The sequence below is a fragment of the Parambassis ranga genome, chromosome 21, assembly GCF_900634625.1.
Source record: "Parambassis ranga chromosome 21, fParRan2.1, whole genome shotgun sequence".
NCBI lineage: Eukaryota > Metazoa > Chordata > Actinopteri > Ambassidae > Parambassis > Parambassis ranga.
This window is the reverse complement of record NC_041041.1, coordinates 17,602,172-17,618,521: the sequence shown is the minus strand read 5'-3', so window position 1 is coordinate 17,618,521 and position 16,350 is coordinate 17,602,172. Positions and strand designations below refer to the sequence as shown.

The following is a 16,350-nucleotide window of genomic DNA, read 5'->3' as shown; positions in this document are numbered from 1 at the left end:
CCTCACAGATATTTTTCTACTTTTTCATGCAGAGTGCATGTCTCCGGTTCTATTTAACAAGTTAGAGGAGCTGAACTACATGACCTCTCAGCAGAGCGACAGCCAGCTGCTGCAGCAGCTCAATGAGCTTCTAGCTGCTTGCTGGTTTCCTCCTTTGCAGTAAACATTTTCTAATGCGGCGATGTTGCAGCACTCACAGGTCTGAGTGTGAAATTGTGTGAATGCATGCATGGCTAAGACACCCCTAAGGAGATTAAAGACACTCTCTAACCCCTGGATGAAGGTCCACAGCACCTTTGTAACTGATCCACCATTTTTTTTACTCCTCTGTCATTTTATCTCTTATCCTGCTTATCTCCCCTTTAACTCCAAATTTCACTCTAATCTCTTCTTAGTAGCTTAATCCTAAATTTCTTTTGCCTTGTTTCTTCTTCTCAAATCTTCTCTGTAGTGTCGCACAAATGCTACACTTATCTTGTGTTTATTAACCTCAACAGTTTGAAGTCAAAAAAAGAACAAAGGGGAAAAGGATTTGTTAGAGATGAAGGTGAGGCTATAGGAACGTACACGCAAGAGGAGATTGGTCGGCCGCTCCGGTCTGGGTTGGGATCGATACTAGGTGATGTAGAAGATGGTGGGGGGTGATTGTGGGGGCAGTAGAAGGGCTAATCATTTCAGTCATTACCCAGCCGTGTCTCCTGATTCCAGGGATTAGCAGACATAGAAACAGGGGAGATGTTGTGTTAGTGCTACAGGAGACTCTATCAGGGATTTGAGCAGTGGAAAGCACCGCCTGTCCCCTGTCGCTTCTGGTAATTGTGCCTGCAGTGTACTGTGAATGGGGATCTGGGGACAAGTGTGTGTGTGTGTGTGTGTGTGTGTGTGTGTGTGTGTGTGCATGTGTGATGTGTAAAGGAGAAAAGGACAGAAAGAAGAGGGAAAGGAGGTGATGCTGGAATGTACATGCACGTGTAAGAAACACCAGGGTGAGCACTGAAATGCGTCTGGGCTCTGACACTCTCCCTCCTTCTCTGGTGTGCAGTTGTGGGAGAGTAGAGTCGTGGGAGAGCTTACACGCTTGCCTGCCCACAAGCCTTTATGTGGAGCTGATCGTTTGACAGAGTACAGAGGCTGTGGAGGAGCTGGCTAGCTCTGGCTGCCCGTGAGGACTGAAAATTGGCGTGGCGAGTGCTGGAATTTCACACACCGCGACGTACACGACAGGTGGAAGTAAGGGGAATTACGTTTGCGTCAGTGGTCAAAGAGTCACGACTGGCTAATCCAATCAGCTGCAGTCCCTAAACTCTGACGTGAGACAAAAAGCGAGTTTATATAATCGAACTGTCACGCACTCTTGAACAGTCCTTGAAAATATATAAATGAAGACACGTGGATTTGCAAAGCAATAAAGGTTATTAAGATGAGTTTACTTTGTACACAGCATGTGTGTATGTGTGAACATTCATGGTGACTACAAGCATACAGTCACACATAAAGCCTGAGGAATGCAGTATGAAAACGATGGTATCGACAAGAGTTTGCTTGAAATTGAACTATGTAATTACTGTTATGATGCTAAAGAGACAAACCTCAGGATAATACAGATACAATAGCGATAAGAAAAAGCCTAAATCATAAAAACAACAAAAGCAAATATGAAAAGAGCAATATGACCTTAATAACTTAAATTTCATTTTAGCAAATCTTAACTGTAAGACATTTGGATAAATGTAAAAAGTAAAGCAGAGTCTGCAGCTCGGCTGATCCTGAGTGGGTGAGAGTGAAGGTCGTCTGATGCAGCGCTCCTCCACTCTCCTCAGCTTTTGATTGCTTTTAAAAACCTGCAGTTGAGTTTGGGTCGTTGTCCATTTGTCACTCTGCTCAAACCAGGTCACTGCAGCTGGTTAAGTGCTACCTTGAATCCAGAGTAAATGGCAGATAGAGCCTCCCACAACTTCTTCAAGTTCTTTAAATAATGACTGTCTGTTGTTTGTATGGCTGAGCTGCGAACGTATGGAATACTTTTGAATTAAACAAGATGAGAAACTGCACAAATTACTTTTAACAAAGGTCATGTGTGGGTTTTTTTCACTGCAGGTTTATATTATATATAGTTTTGATGTCTTCATCCAACAACCTTAAACTACTCAGTTAATTACTTCACATAGATTTAATGCAGTGCTTTCAGCAGCTGCTGTTAAAAAGTATATCTAAAGAGTTTAACGGCTACACAAATATCAGAGTCCATCATTATCATTACTGTGAAAATAACAACCAGGACTTAATAAAACATGTATTTATAAGCAGCTTTCTGCATGTATCTGATCATCTCAGAGACTGTGCAGTACCTTCAGTTTTCAATGTCCAATCTGCTTAATTTTCAATGACAGATTGTTTTCATATTTCCCATATTTTTACATTTTAACCCCTTACTGCCTGAGTTTCCTAATAACATAAAAGATTAGTGTTTTGGCAGTCCTAAAGATCCCACATTTAGTAGAGAATGTTAATTTGAATCACATACAGTACATAGAAATGTAGGTATGATGCAGACAATAGGCATTATTTGGCATTAACAAAAACTAATATAAAACTGTATAACAACTGCATGTTGTTATACAACTGTTGGTGTGCCCAATATGCATCGACTGTTTTATTGTGGGATACATACACCACCTCGGCTGCATTAAGACTGGAAGTGGTATGAGGGTGTGTATTCGCGACATTCGTCTACAAGGGGTTAAGAGGTTTGGTAAAAAACCTCCATTGCAGTCCACACCTCTATTATCCATCAGCTGTCCTAAATTGCTGCTGCTGCTGCTTCACGACCGCCTGATGTGGTAAGGACTCAGGCAGAATTCACAAGTGGGCCTTCATAAATACTAGAACCTTATTGTATATTAAAGACTTTCACACTTTTGCATTGTAGAGCATATTGTTCTTTTACAGTTGTGCATACCAGAAGCATCCACTCCTACAGAACTATACCTTTTGAACTTTCCATTGATTTTTTGAAGTATTCCTGCAACATTCTTAATTAGCTAGTCTGTGATGGTCTTTGACCCATTAGTGCTAAGGTGAGCAATCATTAGCAGCATGAATAGAAGGCAACAGACTGAAACAACTGTTTCTTTTAAGGCAGTAATTAATTACTGCATAGATATGGTCATGTGGTTGTCGAGGTAACTGAGACCCATACTAATAGTGTTTTCTACACCTAACTTAGGCCCTGTTCACACTGGAGAAAGTCAATCCAGCTAGAGTAGGATTGTATCTGGATAGCCTTTAAGCTGGATACGTTCAGACCTATTTTCAAATCTGGCTATCACACATGCGTGTCCACGCTCAATCCGGCGCCTCGTAATACACAGAATCCACTCAGGCCGCGGTAGGGCCATAGGCACACATGCATGGTGCGTTTTTTTGTCCCACGTCGCTCGTTCTTTCGGGGTTTTTTTCAGTTCAAAAAGCAGTTTATTCCTTTGTAGCCCTGTCGAAAATAAACTTGGGGCAAAGCTGTCGTAGTTCGATGGTTGTTTACATGCAGCTTTTGTACGCGACCCTGTGAACCGGAAGTATCACTTCGCTAGCAGGATTCGCGTTCACACCTGAGCCAGATGTAAGCCACTCCGACTAGATCTCGATACACCTCTCGGATGTATATCCAGATCTATCCGTATCCGCGTTGTTCAGACTCAGAAAAAAACTATCTGAATATATCCAGATACGCCCCGAATCCTGCTCTAGCCTGATTGATTTTCCCAGTGTGATTGGGGTCTTAGTAGTTTTTGTGTTTAAACCAAAAAAACAGAATCTAACAGGGCAGGATATGAGCCAAGTGTCCATTTGTGGAGGAAATTAGAGTGTGCAAAGCAGCAGCATATCTTGAGGGTAGGATGCTAAAATTCAAGTTATGTTCCTTGCAAGCAGGATCGAGTTGCATAAACTCTCTATCATTTATTCATTCACTTCTTCTTGCCATCTCAAAATGGATCATTTTTAATAAGATCCAGGCTCTATGCTCCATATGTGCACATTGAACATTTGTTTGTTTATTTTAAATACAAATCCAGATGTGGACTGAACGTTTCACTCAGTGGTTGTTTTCTGGCACATGCACAGCTGGCGCATCATGTATCTGTTTTCACACACACACACACACACACAAAATGTTGTGACAGAAGCACGCAGAAGTTCACATCATGTGTATTTTCCCAGAATCACTTTAAATAAATGACTGCAGAAAATGGTTTTGTACACCAATGATTAACCATTCAAGCTTTTTGGTGGCACACTATGTAGTCATGCCAGCCCTGTGACCTGACGTTACAGCTGTGAATACAGAATGCACATCTTTCCACATGGCTGCTTATGTTCACGCTGCCTCGCCGCTATGGCTGCCTCCCAACACCTGCAGCTTCAGCAGGATGGTTGAAAGGAGCTTAACATCCAAAGCAAAAGGAACTTTTCACTCATGTTGGCTTCATTGTGGTTTGACACACAAGCAAATGAGACGAATTAAACTGTCAGGATAATCTGACCAAATCCAGTGACAAAATCCAAGCTGAGACTTTATGGATGAGGCTCGGCACATGCCAACTAGATTCAACAGTCTAAGACGGCAAAGTCAACTTAAGTGACTTTGACCTTAAATTAAGAGTCAAACCCAACTTAAGCCTGACAGCGGAAAATCAGGTTAAACCTCTCCACCAGAGTTCTCTCCAATTCAATCCGGCATGTCGCCAGGGATCACAAAAAATAACAAAAGTTTCAGAAGGGAAAATGAAAGATGTGACACAAGGGAGCGATGCACGGTGGCAGCAGTGTGGGTGTCTGTGAATGTGTGTGTATGTGTGTGTGTGTTGGGGAGATTAAAGATATGACATGGGGAAATGATGCCAAGTTCCACCTCTACATCTTCTTTTCCAAAGTTGTCCTCCCGGGCCTTAGTAAGTTTAAAAATAGAGCTTGTCTAATAGAGAAGAGGGCCGAGGGGGGGTGGAGGTGGGTGGAGGGAAGAAGAGCGAAAGTGTGCAGAGACTGGAGGAGTCCTCTGTGGTAGGAGAATGCAATTTGAGATTGGCCAGATTGCTTTTTCTTTTTTCTTTTTTTCTCTCTCTTCCCTTTTCCCCTTCGGCCGCTCATGAGGCGTGATATGCACCGGTGGGGTCCCTAAGCTGCTATAAGCCTGACGCCAGTACCCGCACCGCCGCCAAGGAGCCGTCGCACTCACAGGCTCGAAAAAATCAGCACGATGAAATAAAAGAGGGACTCCGAAAAGATCAGCAGGGATTTGAGAGTGATAGATGAGAGTCGGGCGAGGGGAGTACAAGAGGGTGGAGTAAAAAGGGGGTAAGAGTGAATGGATGAAGGAGAGAAGGTTCTGCGGGATTATGGCTGGATATGGCAGAATGTAAATGCACTTGAGTTGTCCGAGGCTTCTCACGGTCACATTGCATTGTGGGAGCTGTGCTGTTACAGGGCTTTGTTACACGCTTGCACTGCCTCTGAACGAACCTGTTGGTTTTAAGTTGAAACAGACTGTTTTTCCTTCCAGGTGGAGAGGGCTCAGCTGAGACGGGGCAGAAGGAGACGTCCACATGTGACATTTGCCAGTTCGGAGCAGAGTGCGATGTAGACGCAGAGGACGTTTGGTTAGTTTTGCTTTGGTTTTTTTTACACACAAACACACCCACACAATCCTACATTTTGCACCATTTTAACATTTTTAACCCTTTATTTTTGTTACTTTCCATTGATGTTACTATCATTTTAGTATGTATGAACACAAAGCATTTGAATTAGACCTGATTTCTCCCACATACACACTCACTGCCGAGCACCCGCTGAGGTTTAGTGCATGGCTGACCATTTCATTTAACCTCAATTACCAGAGCAGGGCCATGAGAGAAAGGAGATTTTCGCGTATTCTGGAAATCCAATTACTATCCTTACAGGACTTGGCAGTGTCGGGACAAAAATGACTTTGACTCACACAATAAAATCTAGATCAGTGATGAAATAATATTTGTGGGGAATTTTAACCGTTTGTTGCGGATGAGGTGGATGCAGGGAATGTGTTTTCATCTGCCTACGCACATCACAAGAAGCAGCATGAAAACATCCTCAGGGGTACATAAAAAAAAATGTTAGCAGAACCCAATTAGATGGAGGCTCAACTGGTCAAATGTTCCAGCACCAACATCAGTGGATTTGCTTTGTACAGCATGAATGAGGCCTGAACCCAAAACCCCTGCTGGTGGGTTTGATTTTTTTTTTTTTTTTTTTTTACACTACACTATTTTTTTAAAAGAAAGTAAGTCAGCAGCTTGTCATTGCTGCTCTTTGAACTTTCCTTTGGTCCTTGAATGCATCATGTGTGACCAAAACTGATTTTTTTTTCATCACAACCTCTGCATTGTACATGCTTCAAAGAAAAATCTGCACAAAATAAACTCTTTGCACTCACATAACGCTTTAAAAACCAAAAAATTCTTCACTTTTCAGAGTTACTAGAAAGCCACGACTTACTCACTTCTGACCAGCGGTTATGTGACAAAAATTCAGCAAATCCTTAGATCTGTAATACTTTCTACAGTGGATGTGGAGAATAGAGCATAAAACTAGCGTCATTTTTTTGGTAAAAATTATAATCTATAATAATTGAAAAGATTTTTGTCTTTCTTATTATTTATGGCTTTTCATATTGTGTTTTTCTGCACCATAGATATGCTTGAGTTGTCTGTACTTCCTAACCATGAATGTGCTGTTTCCATAGAGGTGTTGCTATATGAAAAAAATGAGCCCACAGTGAGTACGAAATGTGAGAGAAAATATGATGTAACACCCAGAAACTGCTCGGGCTTTAGAGGATAAAACGGAGCAGATTTTGCGTGGCACACCACCATCAGCTGGTATCAGCAAAAAGGAAGCCACTGCCTGTATAAGAAGTCCCAGATGCACCACTAGAAATTAGAAGTGCCCTGAGAGTATGACTCCATCAAACTCGCTTCATGTAATGGAAAGATAATGTACCCTGGTGTGCAATAAGCGTAATGCCAAAGGAACAGCTTTCATGATGCATTCTGAGCCCTGTTGGAAATACTAAACAGCTGGAGTCCACCCCTCCTGATGCCACAAATGCACCTTAACATTCTACTAAAACTCCAAAATTGATTTATTGGCAATTTCTTTAATGCCCTAAAGGGAGAAATTCAAAAGGTCACAACAGCGCGGGTGTACCATCGTCTGTTTGTGCGCACAAAAAGTGAACACAATATGGAGCCCGGAGCGTATGTAGCACAGCCTGAAATAAAGACAATTACACAGTACATAACTGTGGGAGAGAGACAATGGACCAGCGAGGCAGCCAAAGTCAATAATGCATCTGGTTAAAAAAGCAGTTGACATAAACAGACGAATGATGAATATTTCAGCGTCCCTTCTTGTAAAAAGGGAAACTACAAGTACTCTTTAATCTTTCAAAAAGCCCCAAGGTGGTTTGATAAGAATGTTTCTGGTGAATAATCAGACAGGTAATTGGAAGCCAACAGCAGGTAATTTTCATCAAACAGCAGCCAACAACTGGCGCAGATCATTTTGATTAAAATGACAGGTTATTCCAATCAGACGGCGGCTGATTCTAATCAAACAAACCGTCAGTTAATCAAACAATGAGAGCGGAGAGGTGACTGTAATCAAAGACCAGGTGATGTGGAGTGATGTGTGTGTTTGTAACGATGCATTATTCTTATTTTCACACAAACACATCTGATTAATAAGTAACATTCCCCCGTAAAATCGTTAGCCTCTAAATGAAGTGTTTGGATGTGTGGGGTTCAAAGTAGGCTGATTATCGGAGTGAAGTGGCATTTCACGTTCGTTATTCAATCTGACGTTTGTTTCTTATTAGTTTTTATTGTTTGACAGGATGTCGCTTTTATTTTTAGGAGCACGGACCATCCATCAAAATGTCTCCTCCTGCTTTAGTCTCAAAATGAATTCAGTTGAAAGTAGCTGCTGATATTCCCTCGCACTTATCAAACACATGATTCACACGCATGTGATTGTCAGCTCGAAAGTGCACAGGTGCAGTTCCCAAGTTAAATGACACATATCATCTGACTTAAGTGATCAGACAGTTACATATTCATGCCACAGCCCAGATAACAGACATGATAACAACACCCTAGCCAATCATATCATATCTAGACTGCACTTACCTGGTACTTAGAGTGGCCACAGCCGTGATATGATTTAAAATCAGTGGCTGTTGTTTTACATAAGAAGATTATCTTTATACATAATATTGGACTTTTTAACATGTGAGTTGACTCACTTTTGAGGTCAGCCTCTAGTGGCCACCTCTTGAGCTGCAGTTTTTTTTCAGCATTTGGTTAAACTGTGACATGTTTAGTAGAGCCATTTTATTTCCTGATTTGCAATAATTTCCTGTTTTTTCCTGTGATGTTGGGTGATCTTCACATCACAAATCAAGATGGCCAGGGCTAAATTCATGTATTCCGTGGCTTGCTTTATGTGCTCTGGCACACAAACCAAAACAATAGCTTAAATAGTAATTGTAGTAATTTCTTTACCTTTAGTAGCAGCCACATTCTCCTAACTATAATAATGGATGGAAAACTAGGTGGAGGTTATGTTCTGGTAATGAAGCACCAGGGGCTTCTGTGTGACAATCTGCTGCAGGTTGGACTTTTGCAACTTTATATAAAAAAAATGCATCAAAAAATGTGACCATCACCATGTTTACACAAAACAATAGATTAAATTGTGTAATTGCTTCATACTAGTGGATGAGACTGTGTTATGGAGGCAGTACTGGCAGTTATGAGTGTGATGACATTAGAGAGATGTGACTTTTCCCCTTTTATATTTACTTACAAAGACAATATAAATCATCTGCTGACTTGCTACCTGCTGCTTGCAAACTTTCAAAGAGCCTCGGCAGTCGGTTGTTTGGTTGAAGTTATCCCATGATAGGCAGTGACTGACAGATGGTTCTTAGTAACAAACCATCTGGCCTGTTAGGTAAACACTTTCTGTGGAAGCATCCACAGGAGCTGTGTGTTTTTTTTTCTTGTGCCGGATGTGAGAGCCAGTTACCGTCAGAATAATACAGTAATAACCTGTCTGTAGGCTGACACGTCCTCTTTTAGAGGTATGAATGAAACTTTGAATGCAAGTGTGGAAACTATAAAAGTGTCATTCCTCCAGTTGTTGTGCACTGCAGACAACTGGGAACAATATCGTGCTCCACCATGACACTCATGCGAGGGGTTATGGCAAGCAAGCGTTCCAATAAAACGTATTGCGATCTACAGGGTTGTGCCATTACTGGGGGATTTAGGTAGGTGACATCCCATAGAGTCCGTCGGTGTTTATTTTTCTACTCACTTTCTTTCTCTCTGGCTGCACGGAGAGATGGACCACCACTTCCATAATCTCATCTAAAAAGCTATGATTGCTTTTCCAGAAGTGGGAACAATGCTCACTGAGTCAGCCATTATGAATGTAAACCTGTGGAAATCACCGAAAATGATCTAAGACGCAGTTCAGAGGCCTGCGATAGAGTTCTGAAAAGCTTTGTAATTAACAATTTACTTTTCAAATTGCATGCAAATCTCAAGACATGTCTGTGTTAAAAAATAACCAATCAGTATGTTCTTCACATTTTCTGTTCTTTCCCTCTCCTTCTATGTATTCAGCTCAGCATTGCCTGATCTGCTGCAAACTGCACAGTTAACCCTGGTGTAAGCAAAGCATCCTTACTCCACCTCTCTGAGGCAGGCAGCGGGCAAAAAAACAAAGAAAAAAAAGACCAATTTGCCCCTGATGGATCAATAGAGTGTCACAAAAACCCATTTAGATCCATTTGTGGTGTAAAACTGTAATTACCCGCAAAAAATCCATGCTTTCAAAGCCATCAATAGCACCCATCGCTGGTGATAGAATTAAAGGGAGGGGTTATAGAGGGTGCTGCAGGGACACTTGCTGTGTCAACGCCGGGGTTAGACCTTCTGTTCAAAGCCAGCACTCATGTCCCTATTGAAACCCATTCTGTGGGAAGCAAAGGGAGAGTTTCACTGAAAAGGCCAGACAGGACAAGTCAGGGCCAGCAGGCTGCCTTTTGTTGGATCCATATACACATCTACAGGAAGCTTTCTGCATACTGTGCCAGACGGTTCATGAAGCCGTGAGCATGCCAGCCACCATACCAGCAGCCTCCCTGCATAGGATTGTGTAGCTTTTTGTTATATTTTTTTTTTGTGCTCAATTATGGATTTTCTTTTTGTTTTGGTTTAGTTGTGTTTTGCCTTTTTGTGGCAGTTTACAGTTTCAACATTTGCTTGTCATGTTTGGTTTAGAGATTTTGTCATTTTATTTTGTATTTTTTTCACTGTGTAGTCACTTTCCAACAGGTGATGCTCTCTCTCTTTCTCTCTCTCTCTCTCTCTCTCTCTCTCTCTCTCCCTCCCTCTCTCTGCAGCTATTTTGCATCTTGTTTAGTCTTTTGTAGTTATTTTTTGTAGTGCGTTTGACATCTTTGTGCAGCACAGCCATGTTTTAAACTTGTTTCAAATGTTTTTCGTACACATACACAAACCAGGCATTTGTACCCTGATGACTCAATAAAAATAATCTGATTATTTTGACTCCTCTGGTAGACAAGAAACGCTCCTTTTCTGATAGAATAAAATGCTATGGGTGTCCCCATAGCGATCCAGGAAGTGCATGAATGATGCATGCTTTTTGACCTTTTGTCTGCCTTTTATCTTTCTGACCTAGCACCTGTATGTTTTTAGACACCTGTACCCCTCCACACACTGGACTCCTAACAATATGTTTTCTCTTTCTCCCTGTTGAGCATCAGTGTTTTTATTCACCGTCTCTCTCCTTGTCTGCCTCTCTCAGTTTTCCAAAGGATTACAGTGAAATTTAAGGCTGAGGATTATGAAAATCAATGTTATGTTCAGTTGCAATGAGGTTTGCAGCTAAGCATTTGTACACAACACGAGGCAGTCGGTGGATGTGTTGTCCTCAGCTGCTGTGTCTGTGTGTATATGTGTGCAAGTGTTGAAATGTGTGCAAAGTGGCCTTTTCAGTTGGGAGCCCGCAGACAGTGTGGAGGTGGGGAGGCTTTTGATGGGAGGGAAATCACAGGGAACTAATCAATACGACACATCCTGCTAAGAAAGTATTCTCACACACAGAAGACGCACACACTCGGGTATAGTACACACATTCACACATACACGCTGCTAACTTTCATTTAACACTTTTCTACCCTCTGTACGTCTCAGCAGAACGTGTGAAGGAATGATTCGGTGGGTGTGCGTGTGAGAAAAAAAAAGGGGCAAACAGGGATTATCACAGAAGCCGTATGAGTGTTGTGTGCGCGCCTGTCTGCGGGTAGCACTAGGATGTGTTGACGCACTGCAGTCTGGTGCTATAGTGCCTATTGTGGAGAAAGTGAGAGGCCTCATTAAAAATGTATGGAGCTCAGACATCAGCCACCTCTTGGGGATGGACAAGAAAGCTATTCTGTGATGCGAGATTGTTGCAGTGTGTGTATACATATACATGTGTGTGTCATGTCAAGCATATATATACATATATATGTATAAATATATATATATATATATATATTTTAATGTGTGGAAATTTCCTTTGAGCTTTTCGCTTTGATTTTTTAGCTCCTCTGTTCACTCCTTTCATGCTAATACTGTTCTCATTTAGATACTTTTTATGATAAGGTGGACACTTTAATTGTAAGACTAATCTTGTCTTAAGGGTGGCTTTTGCAAAATTAAAGTCTGTGTTCTATAATCTTTAAAGGTTAACCCAAATTACAATATATATATATATATATATATATATATATATATATATATATATATATATATATATATATATATATATATATATATATATATATATATATATATATATATATATATATATATATCTTCTTGCCTCTAGTGATATCTAGCTAACAGAGAGATAATTTCAGCTTTTATTGATGGGGTTTGAGTTGGGCTTGAGGAACATTGCATTCCGTTACTAGGAGTCAGAGTGTACTTGCAGGATTTGACACCTGTAATACATATAGTACGTTGGGCTGTCTAGATTACTCATATCTGAGGTGCAGAGTTCAACAGCACAGCTTCAACAAAAGATGCATGTTTTCATCATAATTTGCTACTTGAAAATATTTATGTGACTTCGAATACCTGCCCTAGATGTTGTCCTCAGCTGAGGTGTGAAGTTCATGTCCTGGTTGTAAGCTTGAGAGATGTTGGCGTCCAAACTAAGCTGTTACACAGTATATTCTCTACAGCTTGTATGGATATTTGATGCACTTTTTATGTGTAACTCCATGTCCCTCTGAGCCCCTCAGACTGTGCTGCTTTTTCAGTTACTTTTTACATAATCACTCATTCACTAACTATTTGTATTTGTTAAAATAACTGCTTTCCTATTACACTACTTTACAAACCCACTTAGAGTCTGCAACCCATACTAGCATGGTGGATAGGTGTCTAAAGAATTGTTCAGTCTGCACTGATATGAGCAATTTGTCTTTACAATCCCCTTGTGTTTCTAATCTTTCAAAGACAAATACATTCATGCTGTGGCGCAACGTAAAGCAGCAGTTGTTTTGTTTTTTCCTGGTTTATAGACATTGTGCATTAGTGGACATGAAAGGTTTAAAACTTTGTTCCCCCCTCTAAACCACAGGTATCAAAGCCACAATCGGCCTGCCACCACCTCTATGTGGCCCACACAGCAGATGTCCAAAACATAGTGTAAGGCTCAAACATAGACATTTTAATGTTTTCATATATATTTAAACAACCCACAATATACCACTGACCAAAAAACAACTTTTTTATGATAACATTTATATTTCTATGGCATGGGACTGGTGACCTGTTCAGGGTGTACCCTGCCTCTCACCCGTAGATAGCTGGGATAGGCTCCAGCCCCCTGTGACCCATCGGATGGATGGATGGATGGATGGATGGATGGATGGATGGATGGATGGATGGATGGATGGATGTCTTCAAATCCTCCCCATGTTATCTCCAGATTTGTACCTTTTAATCATGAATACAGTATGAACTGTAGTTTTGCACAAGGATCTACACAATGGTGTCAAAACCAGTTTTTCTTTTGGATGATGACCCCCTGCTGTGGCTTTAGAGGCCCTTGCTGCTGTCATCTCATGTTCCCATTTTTGTGACAGAATATTCAGTGTTATGATGTCAGCCAGTTTGGTGCATGGTACAGTGAGATGTTTCTTTCTAGATTAGGATTTTGTTGATAGTGGAAAACTACAAAAATGAAACTAACTAGCAGGACACACACACACACACACACACACACACAGCTACAACAGAGAAGAGTGCAAAAGATTTTTTTTCTGACAGCTCAGTCTGTTGTTAATGAATGTCACAAACACTCTGCCTCAGGTTTGTGATTGTGCAACCATGTATAGTCGTGTCATTTTACACCTCTAATTAGAAGTTTTTAAAAAAAAAAAAATTCTACCAAAGTGGCATTTTTATAAATCAGGGCGTTAGTCTTACTGTGTAACCGTGTGCAGTGTCAGGTCACTCAGGGCTGTGGTGGCTCACCATTCAGTGTCATGTGGGATTTTGGATATTTGCCAGCCTTTACACAACTGCGACCCCTCTGATGCATAACGAAGCCTTTCTTCACATCATTCCAACTTTGCTGATCCATCATTACAGCGGTAGCTGAGCGCTGCCACGCTTTGCTGCATGGCATTTCAATCAACATCAGTGTCAGCAGTACGAATCATCAAGGCTGATTGTGAAGGTGTCTGCATCTGTATGTGTGTGTGTGTGTGGGCACACGTTTATGTGTTGGCGGGCTCCCACGTGGGTGTGTGTGTATGCAAATGCAGCTGTAAGACAGCTGAATGCCCGTGCTTTACCGAGAAGTTGGCGCCAGGGGAAAATGAAAAGACCAGGAGAATAATGACAGATTTATAATTACAGAATCCCGTGTTCAGCGCTGCTCAGCAGCAACCGTCTGGGGCAAGGCAATCTGGGTGTAATTTCTGCTGATCGGGCCTGTCACAGGGGTCACACTACCACATGTGCGCACATGCACACACATTGTGTAGTCAGTCTTTCCCCTCTCCCCCCCCCCCCCCCCCCCCCCCCTCTCTCTCTATGTCATTTATGCAATTGTCACGCATGTAGCAAACACAAACACAGAATGTGTCGCCCTGAAATTTCTCAGAAATTGTGTTGCGACGGCAAATTGGCGAGCGCTAAAAGCTTCAGATTAGCTCCTGAGTCCCTGAGAAATGGAGTCACAGCTGGCATAAGAATGACTAAATGTAAGCAGTTAAAAAGACCGAAACACATATTTAGTTTGACTTACACAATTCATTATATACAGTCATCAATAACCGGAGCCAGTGAGGTAACAGTTTCATTCTGTAGCAGTAATACACAGTGTGAGTGTTCTGCAGTTGGTTTTGTGTTTGTGACATTATAAGTGCATGGTGTAATAGAAAAAAAGCCCATTTCAGTTTGCACTATTAATAGTACCAGCATTCAAATCTTATCTAAAATAAATTTCACATCTTACAGCCGTCTCCTCTGTGACATTCAAATGTACATTACTGTTCTTTCATTATTAATGGCTTCCCTCCATTGCGAGGGTACAGCATTTGTCAATCAAGCCCCCCTCCCAGTGCAGCCTGTGCCTTTTATAAAGTTAAATCCATTTGCCATTGTGTCAGATTGAAAGCCAGTTTGAACAGGATTACCATGCATGGTCCCAACAATTCTCTGTTATTCTCTCTTTTTTTTTTAATCCTTAAATGAATTATGGTCTGTGTCTCTGGAATGAAGATGCTCTCATTTTCATTAATATTTCACATTTATTTTTAGATCATTCATGATCATTCATGCCTCCCCTAATCTAATCTAATCTAATCTAATCTAATCTCCTCTTCTTCCTCAGGTGCGTTTGCAACATCGACTGTTCCCACATCAGCTTCAACCCGGTGTGCGCCTCTGATGGCCGTTCCTATGACAACCCCTGCCAGGTGAAGGAGGCGTCCTGTCAGAAGCAGGAGCGCATCGAGGTCAAGTACCTGGGCCACTGCCAAGGTCAGAAACTCAAACGCATATATACACACACACAGGTGCACACGATGACAGCTTTCACAAACACAGCGGCGCCCGCCTGAGCAGGTGTCGGCGTCACATTGAGGTGAAGACAGGGAGGCAAATGAGGCGTTCTTCTTGGTTGTGCAGAGCTAAAGGCAGACAGTGGGATGGTATTGTATCTCCCTCCAGCTGCAGTTGGAAAGCTGCAAACATAATCCTCAAAACCCCACATCGCCTTCAACTGCTATGTATTATTAATTGTAATTTTACTTAATGGTAATCCCTCCCTTTTTTAGTGAAGCATTCTTTTATTTTGGTGCAGAACTTCCGGGGATAAAGTTGTTTTTTATTAATCTCCATGTTTAAATCCCTAAAAGTGAGTCACATTGCTAATCCATGCAGAGGAAGAAAAAAAATGAATGTAGGTTCCAATTTAATTTAACTTGCCTTATTTAGTTTAACTTATTTTATTTTATTCCAAACTTTTGATCTGGCCGAGGAGCCATTCAAATCTCCCCGTCAGTGGCTTTTATTGGGACAGAGTATATATTGCCCAGCTCTGCCCCCACGCTGTGATGAACACGTCCTTTGAGATGTAATGGGGAGTAAAGCAATCAGGACTAACTAACACTGGAACACAAATAGAAATCTGTATTCCCCCGTGTTAAACTCAGTGGATCAGACCGCCCTGATCGATTGGATCACACTTCCATGCGTTCTGTTTCGATCAGGAGAAACACAAAGACAATTAGATGTCATCAAACTGGAGAATTTGTGAAAAAGTAAACCTCTGTGCAACTTTTAAATCGCTGGTATACAGTACGTGTCACCTTTCTTTTACAGTTATTGAAGGGTTTATTAGCTCAACAAAAATTCAGCTTTCTTTTTTTTGTTTGCTCTTTTTCATGCTGACTTCATCCCTGTCCTCCTTTCTTCCTTTAGCTTTGTGTCGCCAAAGATGCAAGATGTCACATTTCTCGCCACAATCCATGCTTTATAATTCTAGAAAACACCTGAGTGTGAAGCAATAAATCCACTGAAAAAAATCAATTGCAATAAAAGGAATGATTTTGTCCAAAAAGAGGAATTCAATGCAGCATCAACGAGGTGATCATTACTCCCTCTCTGCTCCATTCTCCCCTTTTTTCTCACACGATATTATTAAAGAGAATGTCGC

General features: G+C 41.3%; 1 protein-coding gene across 1 annotated transcript in view; it reads left to right on the top strand.

Annotated features, from left to right (window-relative positions):
- tmeff2a (transmembrane protein with EGF-like and two follistatin-like domains 2a) overlaps nt 1-16,350 on the top strand; it is a 92,898-nt gene that overhangs the window by 68,548 nt on the left and 8,000 nt on the right. The window contains exons 5-6 of the mRNA XM_028393848.1: nt 5,558-5,654; nt 15,025-15,173. Of these exons, the coding sequence (XP_028249649.1) occupies nt 5,558-5,654; nt 15,025-15,173 (246 nt within the window). The remainder of the gene's footprint in view (nt 1-5,557; nt 5,655-15,024; nt 15,174-16,350) is intronic.